General features: G+C 30.8%; 3 protein-coding genes across 5 annotated transcripts in view; 2 read left to right on the forward strand and 1 right to left on the reverse strand.

Annotated features, from left to right (window-relative positions):
* Window positions 1–12,975, reverse strand: part of DCTN4-p62 (dynactin subunit 4) — a 46,635-nt gene extending 33,660 nt beyond the window's left edge. The window contains exons 1-3 of the mRNA XM_067271302.1: window positions 12,795–12,975; window positions 6,382–6,452; window positions 6,079–6,257 (exon numbers count right to left, since the gene is read on the reverse strand). Coding sequence (XP_067127403.1) covers window positions 6,079–6,257; window positions 6,382–6,452; window positions 12,795–12,923 — 379 coding nt within the window. The 5' untranslated portion in view covers window positions 12,924–12,975. The remainder of the gene's footprint in view (window positions 1–6,078; window positions 6,258–6,381; window positions 6,453–12,794) is intronic.
* The window catches only part of LOC136976092 (S-adenosylmethionine synthase-like), a 274,541-nt gene that overhangs the window by 38,588 nt on the left and 218,555 nt on the right, over window positions 1–17,398 (forward strand). The window lies entirely within an intron of this gene.
* The window catches only part of LOC136976091 (glycerol-3-phosphate dehydrogenase [NAD(+)], cytoplasmic-like), a 71,553-nt gene continuing 67,313 nt past the window's right edge, over window positions 13,159–17,398 (forward strand). For 2 of the 3 annotated variants that reach the window (XM_067271305.1, XM_067271303.1), the window contains exons 1-2: window positions 13,159–13,246; window positions 13,318–13,403. In XM_067271305.1, coding sequence (XP_067127406.1) covers window positions 13,329–13,403 — 75 coding nt within the window. In that variant the 5' untranslated portion in view covers window positions 13,159–13,246; window positions 13,318–13,328. Of the gene's footprint in view, window positions 13,247–13,317; window positions 13,404–17,398 lie in introns of those variants that run through there. The other variant, XM_067271304.1, reaches the window with a different exon arrangement.

The raw sequence follows: 17,398 nt of genomic DNA on the forward strand, positions 1-17,398 counted from the left end.
TACAAACATTTTTGAACCTTAACAGTTCTTCTTCAGGTAACGATCCCCTAACGGAATGTGCTTTGATTCAAAGTTGTGAAGAAATACGATCCGGAACATTGTCCTGACCGGATGACATCAATATAGACCTGCGTGCTAAGCATGTTGTGCTCTATCTTATAGTTTTATCTAGTAGAGCCTGCCATGCCGTCGATACATACCTGCGCGCTAAGCACAACATGCTTAGCACGCAGGTTCGTATTGATGTCATCGGGTCAGGACAATGTTTCGGATCGTATTTCTTCACAACTTTGAATCGAAGTGCATTCCGTTAGGGAATTGTTACCTGAAGAAGAACTGTTAAGGTTCAAAAATGTTTGTAATTACTTTGTTTAGTGTGATGTTACGCGCACCGGTAAAAGGTTTTTAGATACGTAAAACTTTACTGTTATCCGCTGTAGTTATTCTACCATCTTTCTTGCATATCTAATTTTGTTTTTACTCAATAGATTTGTTTCTGAAAAATCTATGTAACAAGATACTGTCCATATAGTAAAATAAAAGACCTCAAAAACTAGCAAAAAATAATACAATAAATCAATTAATATAAAGGATGCAATCAAATCTATGTATCCTTTGTATGTTCAGTTCTATATGATGTATCTTGAAGCTGCTTAGATAGCTGAAAACATTAGAAAATTAAATAATTTTACCAGTAATGGTTTGAGAATGGTTTAACAAAATACTTCTATTTTAGATAATAAATCAGAGGAGAGACAACTTTAATGTACCATACTTATCAGCAAAATTTAATAACTTTATATTATTCACACAAATTTTATTTTTTATTTGACATTTTCAATTAAAACACAAAATATTTCTAGCTTTTAATACCAAACTATTCTGTATTAGAAGAAATAAGAAGTAACACAATCTTATAAACAAATCACCAAACTTTGAATTAAAGTTTCTCTGCATGATTCAATCACACAATAAAGTTATAATAAAAAATCAATTTTGCTACACACAATCAAATAAATCATGAAAAGCAGCAGTCTTAAAATTTACTTGAGTGTACAGCAGCTTTAAATGCAAATGCTGAGAATTTTTTTAAAAAGCAATGCTAAGAAAAGAAAGTATGAATATTTTTTCCTTAGACTTAAAAACAAAATGAAGAGTTTTAAAAAGGCACATTTATTAAAATTTGTTAGATTGAAACAAATTGTGTAAAAAAAGAATTGAGTATATTTGACAAGGATGATCTAATCAAAATTATTAAAGATTGTAATACAGCAATACCTTGGTTTTTGTTGACTTCGGTTATTGTCGGTTTCGGTTTTTGTTGATTTTTTTCGCGAAAAATTTGTTTCAGTTTTCATTGATTGCCTCGGATTTTATCAGTGTGCTCAAGTGACCTTGCTGCTAATTTTGTGAAAACAAAGGGTTTTACAGTACAGTGCAGCGTTATTTCTTGTTGTGTGAACATTATCCCACGATGGCCCACCATTGGCCAACGGTTCTGTTCCCCAAATACTGGGACTTTGGTTGTAAGTTTGCACTTTGCCAGGGCAGGCTGGCCAGGTGAAGTTTTCCAAGTTTTCTCCATGTCTGTAATGCCTGAATAGGGGAAAGTTACTCTTAAACGGATCTCCGGGAAGGCATTATTCCCCTTGATACAACCAGTGGTGATATTCAAAATAGTTAACAAAGGGTTTGCTAGCAGAAATAAATACAATATCTTTTCTTGCGATATATCTAATAATCAGTGGCATTTTTGGAACGTAAGGGGCCCTGGGCGAAGACTGGGTAACAATAGTATATTACTGCTGTCGACTTTTTTTTTTTTTTTTAGGCAGAGAAATTTTTTACCCCGAATGGCACTGCTGATAATAGACAGATGTCATCATCTCTCGAAATACAATATCCTTTTTATTTCGCTGTCCATAGCCTGACACGTGTTCCACAGCCATCTTGTATTATCTTATGTGTGTGAGATTGTGGGATCTTTCTTATGACTGGATCTAGTCTCAAGAACTCTCTTGAATCAATCGCGATTAAACCTTGTTTTGGTCAAGATTGAAACAGTCGAGAGAGAGATTGCACCAAAACATAGTCCCCGACCTTGGTCACAATCTAGATTGAAATGCTCAGTGCAAACGGGGTATAAGGCTTTAGTATTACAGAGTATAATACGTATATTTTAATATATTTAAAAAAAAAAACAAAACCACTGAGAAATGTTCCGTGTGTTTAACAAGGTTTGGGAAACTGAAAATTTTAACAACGGGTTCGGCCGAATCTGTGTGAACCCGCTGAATATCACCACTGCAATACAACTACTTTTACATGACAATTACGTCACACTTTACTATGGGACGATATAGGCTAGAAGATCATGTCCAACTAGTTTTTACAAGATAAGACATTACCCCGCATGTCTAGCTGAACAATTCCATTGCTTTCATCTTAATGCTAATTAGTCTTTTATGTTAATTTCTTATTGCTTTTAGTATTTAACACTGTATTAATTCTCTATAAAATGTGTGTTTGGTATGTATTTTGGAGTGTCTAGAACGAATTAATTGGATTTACATTGATTCATAAGGAAATAATTGTCTCGATTTTCATCAGTTTCGGATTTTGTTGATTGTTTTTGGACAAATTATCGATGAAAATCAAGGTATCACTGTATGACTGATTTTTAGTAAAAAAGACACAAATTTGTATCATCAGAATGCAATTGCCATTTTGTGTAAAATCTTATCTCCAAGAACCTTTAAGTATGATAAAAAAATACCACTAAATTGTATGATTTTCAAAAAATGTGCGTACAATCTGAATACTACAATTACTGTACCATTCAAAATAGCAATCATTTTATTCTTATTTAAATAAATAACACGTCATTTTCTTTTAGAATTTCAATGTTGAAGACATCAGTCACACTCACATATCCCCACACTGTTGTTGATTTTTATTGCCTATCCATCTGAAGGAACAAAATTTTAGCAGGCTTTGCACCTCCTATACTAGCAAACTAGCCCAACTAAACCTCCTACACTAAAGAAAGAAGAAACAGAAGAATTTGTTAACAAATAAAGATCAATTTTAATATAGCAGAAACTATCATTCAGTTTGAACGTAATCCTCATTTACTCATTTAGTAGAAAATTAGCAGAAAGTTTTTCTCTCAACAATTCATTACATAAAATTATTACATCACAAATAGTAAATTTTGTTAACAATGTACAGGTAGGCCTCCTACAACGCGGTAGATACGTTCCTTGAAAATACCATGTTGTGGGAAATCGCGTTATAGGAGACACCAACTTAATACAAAAACTGGAATTCAGTTCTAAAAAGAGAAAAACTGCCTTTTATGGTGTAACATTTTCATCATTTTTTAAATTTATGTACATAAAAAGCTTAAATAAAATTCAACATCATATAAAAACTAAAAAGATTATGATTTCAAGTCAAAATCAAAAAGAGACATAATGTTATGTTCAAATTCAGTCCTCATTGTCACTTATTATAGTTGTTCGAGAATGTTTGACTGGCCTTATTTCAAGATCTGAGCTTGTTCCATCAAGTTCCACTGCACTTATGTGATTCGTTGCGATTTTTCTATTATGTGAAAGATAATTTGTTTCTAAATACCCTAAACTGCATTGTAAAAGTACTGCGTTGTAAGAAAATTTCCGCATTTTTTCAACCGCATTGGAGCGAAAACGCGTTGTAAAGGTACCGCATTGTAGGAGGCCTACCTGTATTTTAGTTTTGATTTTATGTCAGTTATTAAAGCATTCCACTTACATTAAATACTCAAAATTCATTTAAATATCCAAAAATAACATAGCTACTTAAAACATATTATATTTAACTCTATCATTTTGTTCATACAAAATACACACTCATAATTTACATTCCATTTACTAACAGGTCAATATTATATTAAGACCTGCCTGCATATTGACAAACATCCAATTGCAAAATGTCATGCAAAAGATCATTTTTATAATAATTTTATGATTATTATTAATAATAATCTTATAGTTTTGTTTTAATATGTGAATTCTGTTTTACATCATTCTAAAGTGTTAAACAGATGGTTCTAAGCTGATGATGATCAAATTGTGACCAAAAATATTTCTCTTGTTTAATTAAAAGAAGTGTTGGTTTCCTGTAATAAAGAGTGAATTGATTTTCTAATTAATAAGAAATAAGAAATAAATAAGAAAATAAGAAACAAATAAGAAAATTTGTGAAGAATGTTCTTAGTTTTGACAAATTTTTTTGTTGTGATTTTGAATTTGTTCTTTTCTTCATTTTATTTATACGAAAACCTGAAAAATGGTTTCTACCAAGAGTTCTCCCTGGTAGAACCCTTGGTAGAAACCATTTTTCAGGTTTTCGTAGGTTTTCAAGGTCTTCTTGGTAGAACCCTTGGATTTTACAGTACTTTGTGAGTGCTTAATAAATTACTAATAAGTTGCTTATGTCAAAATTAAAAATAATTTTCTCTCCTGCTGCATCAATATGATACCTAATTGCTCATTTAAATATTACAAGCAATGTATCCCAAGTGTTCTAAAAGCTACTTAGCATTGCCTGGAAGAACCAAAGTACCCTTATGGAATAATTATATGTTTAGAGTATAATTCATTCTTTGTGTGCCATAGAAAGGGAAATCCCTTTCTGCAAGTGTCCCATAAGTCTCAGTAGATCATTGCTTGACCAGTTCCGCCAGTTTTGTTTTAGGCTACATTTCATTGTCATCACAACAGAAGAGTATATTTGTGGTTTGGGTAAGGCAAAATAAATATATGAATAAATTTATACATAAAATATAAATAATATTTATTTTTAAAATATTTTTGTTACTTTTATGTTCATTGTATTAATGTAAAAATGAAGCAGAAACCAAAATACAAGCAGACAGCATTAGCTTATTTTCAAAGACCTGCCTGAACCATCTTCAAACACTTGAACTCAATCAAGTTTAAACACAAGTAACCAAAACAACATATAGGTTAAAGACTAAAAAATCTGGATGAGTTAGAAAGTTCAAAAATTTAAATTTGATATTTAAAGTTAACAAGGTGTTGAAGATGAAGATTTCATTTTGATGGACAGTAATGCCGATACACATAGGGCTGCATTCTTCAATGACTTTTTTGACAGTGAAGATATTTTGTTACATGAAATGGCCAGCAAGTTCTCTGGACCTGTGGAATGCCCTAGAGTAATGAGTTACATTCTGTTAGCCTTCACCTAGAACATTCCAAGAGCTTCAAAGATGTTCTTGTTTAAAAACATCTTTGTTTCTGATAAAGCTAATAAACAACATTATAGCCAGCATGAGCAATCACTGTGTTGTGTGTGTTATTAATTATTAATTATTTTCTGTGCAAAAAGATTTGCAACAATGCTTAATATTTGGTTTTTGGTTTGATGTAACTTAAATTTTTGTTTTTCAATTTTTTTTGTATAAAGAATACAATGTTCTACTTGTATGTTAAATTTCACATTGTTCTGACCAGTAGTTCCTGAAATGTAAGCTAAATCAATGGTTATGCTTATTTTTTGGATATGAGTGTACAGTAGAGAGTCGTTAATCCAAACCCCGGTAATCCGAATTGCTACAAATAAAGAAATAATTTTTAATGATACAATAGCCTCGATTATTATTATAAAAATTTTTGTTAGGCTTAAAATCAACGAAAATTCAACATGAAGCAACACGCAATGGAGAAAAATTTGAACATCGGACAGGTTAATATATTTTTTCGTACATAATCGGTTATCCGAACAAATCACTAATACGAACAACACCAGTCCCCAATTGATTCGGATTAACAACTCTCTACTGTATTTACACACGCACGCACGCACGCACGCGCACACATACACACACACACACACACACACACACACACATATATATATATATATATACACAAATATATGGTTAATGATGTATATTATGTTAGATTATATATGTGCAGGTTAGATTATATAAATAATCTATTATAAATTTTAATAAAAATTTTTAATATCAAAATAAAATTATTATATATAAGATATTAATAATCTTACCTCCAGTTTGATCTGGAATCCCTACATCACGAGAAGTCCAACGACAAAATCCACAAGCAAGATAATATAATTTCTTTGGAACTGTTTTATTTGGATCATCTAAACTTGGTAATTGTACACTTGAAGCTCGAATTGATAATGTGTGCATACAACTTGGGCAGTCAAAACAATTAGAACATCTAAATAAATGATAAATAGTAAAATAAAAATTAAGTATAATATTTTATTTTATTATTCTTATAAAATTTAGCTTGTCTACTATATAATCATACTGTTATAAAATTTCATTATTAAGTGTAATACCTATGTTTTTTTACTCTAGCTTCTGGAGAAGGCATATATTCCAAACAATTGGGACAATAATGAGAATCAACCTATAATTAAAAAACAAATTACAGTATTAAAAACATTTTAAAATATATTCTCAATGTAACTAATCTAAATTTATATTTATAAACTATAAATTTAATTTAAGAAATTTCTTTCAGAAAATTGATATTAATGTAATCTTAATATGTAAATAAAAATTTTTATTTATTACAAAAAAGTAGTAATAATATACAAATAAAGAAATATTGCAACTAAATTACAATGTTTTGTTTTAAGAAAGGCTATATGTACTATTCGTACAGGCTATATGTAACCCAATTGTAATGCAATGATAAATATTTATTAGATATGTAATTGATACCAATATATCAGTGTATTAGAATGTTCCTAATATATTGGAATTGGTTTGTTTTACAAGCTGATGTCCAATCTTTCTTTTCTTCTATTTTCAATAGAGGTATCAGTTCATTTTACAATTTAATGCTCTGATTTTTCTCTCTCTCTTCTTTAATAGTGACTATAAAAAGAAAGGAGATCAGAGCAATTGGTTTGTAAAATGAACTGATACCAGTTTATCAGGAACATTCCAATACACCAATATATTAGTATTGTTATCATATCCAGACTATTGAAAATAGAAGAAAAGAAAGATTAAATGTCAGTTTGTAAAACAAATCAATTCCAATATATTGAGAACATTAAGATACATCAATATATCAGTATCAGATTGATATCAATAATCATCTCTAGTATTTAAGTATATAAACATATTTTAACATAAAAAAAATACAGAAAGCTAGGAATTTCCAGCTCTATTATAGTCTTACAGCAGGCCTGGCCAACCTGTGGCCCACAGGCGGCCTGTCATGTTAAATTGTGTGGCCCGGTAAGTGATATTGTATATCTATTAAAACTTTTGTTTCCCATTATGTGTATACCAAAACAATTAAATAAATGAAAATTTGCATGTGTCATTGTTATAATGCACAAGTGCAAATACGAACTCTTGGTATAACAATAAAATCTTATTCATTTTGTATTTGTTTTAGTTTTTTAAAAGCATGTTTGTCTAAATTGTGGCCCACTGTAATATTACATGTGATCAAAGTGGTCCGCGAAACAATTTGGGTTGGCCAGGTCTGGTTTTACAGGATCACTGCCAAATGTACGGCTTGTCATTAAGTAGAATGTCATAGCTGTTAGTTGCATCCTATATATATATAAAAACAAAATGGTGAAACTAGGTTGAAAAGTGAAGCTCAGTGTAAACATTTAAATAAAAGGAAACTTTTGAAAGTTATGACCAAAGAATACTGAATTCAGATTTGACAGTAAGACTCAACAGTGAATAAAATGCATATTATAGAGACTACAGCTATGGGAAGTTTTGGATGAAGCAAAGTCATCATGATAATAAATCAGGAAAACAAGCATCATCATAGAAAAGGCCTTGAGCTTTACTTTATGTCTTAAAGTTCTTTCCTTAATATTGCTCAAAAGTGCTTTAATGTTCAGCCAAATTATTATAGGTGCAACAACTTTAAGGCACTAAGTACAGCTTGAAGTCTTTTTCTGTGATGATGCTTGTATTCCTGATTTATTATCATGGAAACTTGATTCATCCAAAACTTCTGCATAAATGCACTCTTTATTCACATATTGAGTCTTACTGTAAGATCTGGATCTGATATTCTTTAGCCACAACTTTCAAAAGTTTCCTTTTATTTAGAAGTTTTCACTGAGCTTTACAATCTGGTTCCACCAGTTTTTTCTATGGGATTTCAAGTATTTTTCAGTCATTAATAACTTCATAATAGAATAATTTTTATGATAATTCTATATTCACCTGACAGATATGTAATAGCTTGCAGTAAGTCATGTCATGTCTTAACTGACTGACCAATAATATGACAAAATTTAAAAAATGGCTTACATTTTATAAATACTGAATATTTTTGAATAAAACCTTCAAAAGGACAAATAAAAGCCAGTCAGATCTCAAATGAGCTTAATTTAAACACATGCATGCTCCTCCTGGATTGTAGTGTCACTATTCTCTCTCATTGTAAAGCTAGACAACAAAATGCTGATTGCATAGATCCAAAACAATTTGACAAATTTATTAAAAATTTAAGACATAGTACTCATCATGGACACTAGCTATTTAAATCTCATCCAAATCAGTTCATTGATCATGGAGATATTAAGGGTCCAATTTGGCACTTTAACATTAACATATGTAACAAAGCTTTACTATAGTGCACTACTGTGCTCTTTGATATGTTTGAGAAACTTGAAGAAATAAATTTGTATGGTTATAAATGTTTAGTATATGTTAGAAACTATATGAATACACTGGTTATTTTACTCATGGTTATTTTTTGTTTTACAAAATGCTCATAAACTTATTTGTTTATATTTTTTACAGAATAATGTGTAAATGATGATACTATTTATTTTATGTAATAATATCTTTATCAATTAAATTACAATGGAAAACACACTCATTAGATATGTGTATCGTGTATGTTATAAAAAAAATATATCTATTATTACATGTTTTTATCTGCAAATCTAGAAACTTATGTTTATTTTTGGGTATAAGAGAAATTAATAAATTTTAGTATTCATTTTTTAAATGTACAATTAGACACAATATAAATTTAGGTTAATGTGAACCTAAGTATACAAAATAATTAATAAATAATAAATCATTTTGATATAAATGATTGATTGACTGATATGCAAAGACACAGTTCAATAACATGAAAGAACAAACAATAAGAACATATTATGTTCTTATTGTTTGTTCTTTCATGTTATTGAATATATTATATTGAGCATTCAATATATTATATTGAATGCTCAAAAATAGCTAAGGACAAAGATTTAGTGAAGATCTATAGCAGACATGCGGCTCTTTTTGAGTTACATGCGGCTCTTGCTGAAAGTGTTAATTTCTGTTATTTATTATTATTTCTACAATTTTATATTTATAATTTTGTGAAAATATGTTTATTAAAAAATTCAATATTTGTTTTATATTATATTTATATTATATAATAAAATCGCACGCCTTACCATACTATCCTACACGACAGTACAGAACTGTGGCTCCCATGCATTTTGCAAAACCTACATTTCGGCTCCCACTGAACTCTTGCTTGCCCACCCCTGATCATTGATTTCTGAAACAGAGAGGGTTATATAGATGTATATCAAGGCCATCAAGAGGAGAAACTGGGGATTTTTTCCTGGGCCCAATGAAAACTTAGGAGTCTATACTGTAGTGATTGCTACCCCTACAAAATTAATGTCATTATACAAATATAAACATCAACCAAAATTTGATGCACAGCAAATAGACACCCACAATTGCCGTAAATAATCGGGCTATATTTTGTCATAATAATTATAAATTACAAATAAATTTGGCACTAGAGGGAGGCATTAGGTGCCATCTCATATTATAATTATTAATTTTAATATGAAATTATTTGTAAAATTAAATATTATAATTATTAAAATTAAATATTATAATTATGAATTACAAATAAATAATTATAGTATTTATTTGTAATTCATAATTATTATGAACAAAATATAGCCTGATTATTTACAGCAATTGTGGGTATCTATGTCATTATTTTCCTGGTTCTGTTATATATAAACAGAGGAAAAGTACGACAACTGATCAAAAAAGATCCCCAAGATTTTTACATTTTTGAACTTAGAGAGAAATCCAAAAAAATTTGGAGGTTTTTTCTGTATGTATGGATGTTAGTGTGTATAGGTCACAATTTTGTTCATCTTCTTTGAAGCTTAATAACTCTGTGCTTTTTGTTGAAAATTTCTGAAATTTTTCAGTGAGGTTTATGTATTATGGGGATTGATGCTATTAAATTTTGGCAATTAAAGATCAAGGGGATGGGAGATAAAGGGATAATGTGTCATATCTCGAGTAGGGTCAGACTTAATGATTATTTTACTCATTATTAGCATTTACACTTTTTTTTTTTATAAAACTCATTCCTAAACTCAAAATTAAGCTTTTTGCCATTTTATAATAAATAAAATATCATAAGAGATAGTGCAATACATGCAGTTTTAAATGTTGCTGGAAAAGTTAAGCAACTCATTGCTGGATTTTTTTTACTAATAGAAAATAAAATCTTTAAAACTGCTTTTTAATACTAAAGAAACATTATACATATTTCATTTGTTCAAAAAGCAAAAGAGGCCCACTCAACCTCTAGACCATATTAGTGAGGTATGCTTGTACATGTAAAAAATAACATTTTGATCTTTAATTAACAGTCCAACTATCTTTGAAATAATTATGGTATAATTTAATAATTAATTTCAACATTCTAAAAATTATGTACTTTAATTTCTATATATTATTATTATTATTTTTTATAGAAAAGAATAAAATAGCTAAACTCAAAACATTTATATTATAATTTCTAAATCTGCCATCATAGCAATTTTAACTGAGAATAAATCTGAATTTGCCTTATTACAATATATTATAAAAACATTTTCAACCTTTTAAGTCTATCTTCAGTGCAAGTTGAAAATGTTGAAAATCTTTTGTAGTTAATGTATATCAACTGAAAATAAAGGTTAGTGTTAATATTATATTCCTTCAGTTTGTATTTAATAAAAAATCTCGGTGCTCTAATAACACATTTAAGCATTAAACTCAAGCTTTGGTTATATCAATTATGATCAATTTTTGAAATCCAAATCTTGGATTCAAATTTTAAATACTCTTACTTTCTAAATACTACTTACTTACTCAATTACTTTCTGTGTTCTGTGTATCAAAAAATCAAACAGAAAGTAACAGAGTGTAGATGTTGGGGAAAGTATTACCCAGCTATTAGCTATTTTTGAGCATTCAATATATGTTCTTGTTTGTTCTTTCATGTTATCAAACTGTCTTTGCATATCTTTTTATCATTTTGTCACATTTAATCTCATCTAATAATAACTTTTGTGTAATTTCTTTCATGTTATCAAACTGTCTTTGCATATCTTTTTATCATTTTGTCACATTTAATCTCATCTAATAATAACTTTTGTATAATTTCTTTTCTATTTCATCAATCCCTGGCAAGTAGTACTACTTGATAGAAATTGAAGTGTAGAGATTATTTACTTAAATACTTCTTATTTTTGTACATATCTGACTACGTAAACAACTGACTAGTCCAAACTGCTTGCCTTATCTAATGCCTTCATTTCATAAATTTCCATTCAATAGCCATAGACATGTTTTGGGATCACCCAGTATAAAATTTTAGGTTAATCTTTACCTACGTGCACTGTCATGGTGGCGGTCACAACTGTTCGCTTCGGTTAGGTCAGGTTAAATTAACTATATTTTTAGAAGACGTCTTTTTTTTTTCTTTTGTTCAAGTACTACCATGAATCAATAATTAGTGATGTTAGACACTCGGCGGCCTGCCGACCGCTCTCCTCTGAGAGGAGTCTGTCTGGAGCACGAACAGTTGGGACCGCGGCCATGACGTAAAGATTAACCAAATTTTACGTAGTTCACATTAGTTTTGACATATTTTCAATAAAAGAATCAAATTCCTACAGTTATAGGATTGCCTATATATAGTGTTGCCACCTTTACAAAATCGCTGACCTGGACAGCAGGTCAGGTTTGTTCGAACAGAAGTTCCTGATGCATGCGCAATGTCATTTTACAATGCGAAGAATAATGTGCATGCCGGTTCTAAATCAGTTAGTTAGGGACTAGGCACCTGTGTAGGAGTAATGTATGTAACCTAAATTAAGAAAGAAAGAACAGATAGTTTAGCTCCATAGAAGACGTGTACGGACGTACAAGAAAAAAAAAGAAGGTCGAGAAGCAGGTTGCGAATCACACGTTGGCATAAACAGCGTAACATGATGGAATGGCAGATGAATTTCAGTGAGTGTGAGGTCTTTCGCTGTTCAAATGGTGTAAATTTATAAAAATATTTGCAAGAACTTTGTTTCATTGTAATTTCACAATTTCTACGAAATTCCTGGACAAAATTAATAGTTCACCCGGACAGTCCGGGAATTGACTCACTGTCCGGGTGAAAACACTACCTACATAAATAACTGAAAAGATTAATGCTTCAACACAAATCAAAGCCGTCCTTTCCAGCAAAAAATAAATTTACACTGCAAACACTTTGACTTCTTTGATAGGCCTTCTTTAGGTTAGATTCAAGATCTGAATGAGGGGTTTCGCACCCCTCGAGAATTGTAGACCCCATCGAGCGAAAGCCATGAATCGCTTATCCTTAAACACATTAAACCTACTTTCCAATACACATCAAAGGGTTATCATTTCAGAAACAATTAATAAACAAAATTATTACCTCGTGCGAAACACAATCTCCACATCTTAACTTAGAACAATGTCTACAGAAATATATTTTAGTTATAGGATGATACGATCCACAACTACACCCATATTTTACTTTATCATTCATAAATATGTCCGCCATTTTTAAGCGATAGACACATCGCCGCAAAACATCAACAATACAGGGAATATTCCCTTTTCTCGGGGAAGTTTTTAAGACGATAATAATTGGAAAAATCTTTTAAAATATTTAAAACAAAATTTTTTATGTAAATTATGAAAAGATGTGAAATAATAGACGATTGGAGAATTGATGAAATACTTTAAAATATTTATTTAGGGAAATTTAAAGGAAATAAAACTCTCGGTTGGTATCGTTACCATGACAACTAATCAAAGTGTGGCGCTGCGAAATGCAAATAAAAAATATAATGGAAATAACTAAAAGAATTAATCAATAGAAAGGTAAATAAGTGATGGAAAGTTTAAAATATAATTATATTAAGAAAATTATTTATTTAATAATTTATTTTTAGACGAAAAGAAAATGTTTCGTATGAAATTAATTCGTAGTTACGTTCCTAAATTTTCAAGACGTTTGCCATACTCCAGTTCATCTCAGGTAACTTCATTTTATCAAATATATTCTATTTAAATTCAATTATAAACCAGCTTTAGTTAACAACATGCAATTAATGAGGTTTCATTTATGTTTTATATTTTCTTTATTGCAGCATACTTTATACAAATTGTACATGAATTATGGTAATTGTATATTATTTCTGGATCTGTCTCTAGTTTTGCTAATATTTGATTGTAGAATCTATTTTTTGAATACAGCAGTTTTATTAATGTGTCAATATAATATCACAAATATTTAGATCAATGAATAAGTGAGTTTTAACAAATAACTGAAGTTCAATCAGCTTTAGACCCCATCCTTACTGATTCCTAAATGTGTTTCCAGTTGGATTGTAAATGGTATGGGCTCCCTAATTTATATATGGGACTGTCAAGAACTTGTATGGGACTTGAGGTAGAGGGGGCATCTTTTGCCTCTGGGCTCGTGCAGTCTTTTGCTTTGAACAATTTAAATACATAGAATGTTTCTTTATTAAATAAAAAGCAGTGTTAAGGATTTTATTTCTGTTAGTAAAGGAAACAGAAGGTAACATATTAATTTTATAGGGGGTAGGAATCACTACAGGTTCCTAAGTTTCTTCTGGGCCCATGGAAAAATCCCAGCTCTCCCCTGATGACCCCATTTCCCCATTTATATATATATATGTACACAGTGAATTCCTGATTTAGTGCATTTTAAATAAAGGTTATGATTACAGTGATTAATTGTACATTAATTATGTTACATAACTAACAAAATTATAAATACAGTACATTAACCTAAAAAAATCAAGTTTACTAATTTAACAACTAAATAGACACTATCTAGAATGATAGATGTCACTCTTTCACATGTGTTCCTGCTGTTACTGACCAAAGAAAATCTGCAACACAGCAAAGCTGCCACCCTGTTAAATCAAGATTTAACTGTATATATAACTTCTTGGGTTTTATACCCCAGTCCCAGGTCGAGGAGATTAATCCATATGTTAATAAAGATTGAATTATATATGTTATGTACAAAGTGATTAATATGGGCATTATTCATAATGCCTGGCCATTATGAAAAATGTCCAACAAAATTGGGCATTGTAATAAATTTCAATAATTTATCAAATTGACCGGTCATTATGAATACTGCTATTATCTAGTTGGGCAAAGTGATGATAATATGTTGAAGAGTGATCATCCAAAATACTCTAGCCAATCAGCACTCGTATCTGAGTTGCGTGTGTGTATTGTGTTTAGTATCAAATTTGGCGGCGGTTTGTGCACTAGTTATTTATTCACGGTAGTTCTTGAACACACGTATCAATATCTAGTGATGTTAAACAATCAGTGGCCTGCCGGCAGCTCCCCTCTGGGAGGAATCTGTCAGGAGCACAAACAGTTGCAACCATCACCATGATGGTGCACGCAGGTAAAATTTTATCATTTAATTAATATAGTTAATAGCAGTGGCGTGCCGTCATTGAAAGGTGGATGCAGCACTTCCATCGCTTCCAATGACCTTCCCTTGTATCTTCTAAAATATAAATTTTCATATTTTAATGTACTTTGAATTAATTAAAATTAATACAGTAGAGAGTCGTTAATCCAAACCCTGGTAATCCAAATTGCCGGTTATCCGAACAATTTTCAGTCGGACTGTGTCGTGCTGAATCGAACGTTTTTGATACTAGATTTACTTCTAAAGTATAATTTTCATATTTTTTATATTTTTCAATATATTTATTTTGTTTGTACAAAATAAAGAAATAATTTTTAATGATACAGTAGCCTCAATTATTATTATAAAAATTTTCTTTAGGCTTAAAATCGACAAAAATTCAACACGAAGCAATGCAACGGAGAAAAATTCAACACGAAGCGACATGCAATGGAGAAAAATTTGAACATCGGACATAATTTTTAATGATACAGTAGCCTCGATTATTATTATAAAAATTTTCTTTAGGCTTAAAATCGACAAAAATTCAACACGAAGCAATGCAACGGAGAAAAATTCAACACGAAGCGACATGCAATGGAGAAAAATTTGAACATCGGACAGGTTAATATGTTTTTTCGTACATAATCGGTTATTCGAACGAATCACTAATCTGAACAACCCCTGTCCCCAATTGATTCGGATTAACGACTCTCTACTGTATTTTATTATAACTGCAGTATGTATCTTATTAAAAAATTCTATACTATATGTGAGAAAAACGATAAGATTGCTATTGTATATACAAATGTTTGGCGGAATGGAAGCACTTTCGAGACAGCTTTCACAGCGAGAATAACTGAATGGTGTAAAGCAGCCAGAGGGCATTGGTGCATGGCTTTACAGAGCACCAACCTCAACCGGTTTAGCTGGTGGAAACTACACACGTGTAACGCTTCCAACGATTCTATCCCTTAGCCACTGGGCAGGGAGCTGTCTGACTATTTGAATTGTTTGAATACTCTTTACTTTTTAAATCTTAATGTTATTTTTATGTATGTTTTTTTGCAAAGTTATATTTAATTACAGTATAATTAAAAGAAAATTATAATTATATTGACAGATTTTCAGACAAAATCTTTAGAATTTTTATCACTTAATGTTTTTCATAATATTAAAATTATTAACAATTTTTCCAAGCGTGTTTTAATTCTTTAAATTAAGTAAATTTTATGGGAAATTTTTTGATTTATCTAAATTATGTAGTGAATTGCAATATTTATATTTGTGTCTGGACTATATTGACTAGTAACTCTTAAACATAAAACATATTATAATTAATGTCGATGCGAACAAAGACGTGCTAAAAGAATTACATGATTTAATATCATTAATTTTTTCGGTACCATCTACCAGTGTATCTGCTGAGCGCAGTTTTTCGACCACGAAGCAAATTTATACATTGGCCAGGAACACTCGGTCAGAAGAAAAATTGTCGTCGCTAGCGTTGCTTTCGATGAGCTTTCAAATACGTTGATAGAGTCGACGATCGGCGACTTTTATGATAAAGTAATTAACGACTCTGTGGAAAAAATCGCCGAATAGAGTTAATTTATAAAAAAATTAAAAAAAAACAAGTTTTTCTATCATTGTATCATATCAATTTGTATTACGTATTATTTGTATTTTAGAACTAAAATACATAAATTGTTTATTTTTGTCATTTCTAGTATTTGTTTAAAACTTTTATGGAAATGTGAGGTTCTGGACAGGTCTAACACGAAAAAACGATTAATTTAGAGAAAAATTTATTAGTTTAAAAAAACAGGTAAAAGTCGTTTGTAGTCAGACACCCACTGTTTACATCAAACTCCCAGGCAGAAACTATAAATCGCGGAAGGAAGTTGTCCTACGATCGGTGGAAGATCGAATTCATCTTCGATTTTGACTTTTCTCACTCTCCAGGTAAGAGTCTCATTACGTTTAGTAATGAGGTACCAACCACTTGGAAAGCGTGATTGAGGGAGAACGACCAATCAAAATGGATGAAAGAAAGAACCCGACAATCGAGGACACCTGGCACTTGGTTAACGTTCCGAATATCCAAACCGCCGTGTGTCAACGCGCAAAAAAAAGAAAAAAAAAACAATTTCTCATCTACTGTGCCAACCTGTAACCTGTGCCACTTCGGACTTAGACCGTGTCTCCGACTCCAACGGATGAAGTCTCTCCATGCCTTACAGACTTGTCAACGCCACTGTTCCAGGGCCACCTTTGATCGACCATCGAAGAACCACATCAACGCCCAGGACGTCCGAATGGCTGATTGTCCTAAAGCAAACTATTTTATACATAGTATGTGTTTATTTTATGTTAAAATAAATGGTTTTTGTCAGATACTTATCGTCTTTGTCTCTACATCCACCACCATGTACGAATGGACCCTAGACCATTACTGACGCACAATTAACTGGTTGCCTCTGGAAGTCAGCTTCTTACAGAAGTACAGCTTCCCTATCATCAAATGTCATGGCACGCCACTGGTTAATAGTACTTAGTTTTAAAAG

The sequence above is a fragment of the Centruroides vittatus genome, unplaced genomic scaffold, assembly GCF_030686945.1.
Source record: "Centruroides vittatus isolate TY-2023 unplaced genomic scaffold, ASM3068694v2 contig_393, whole genome shotgun sequence".
NCBI classification, from domain to species: domain Eukaryota; kingdom Metazoa; phylum Arthropoda; class Arachnida; order Scorpiones; family Buthidae; genus Centruroides; species Centruroides vittatus.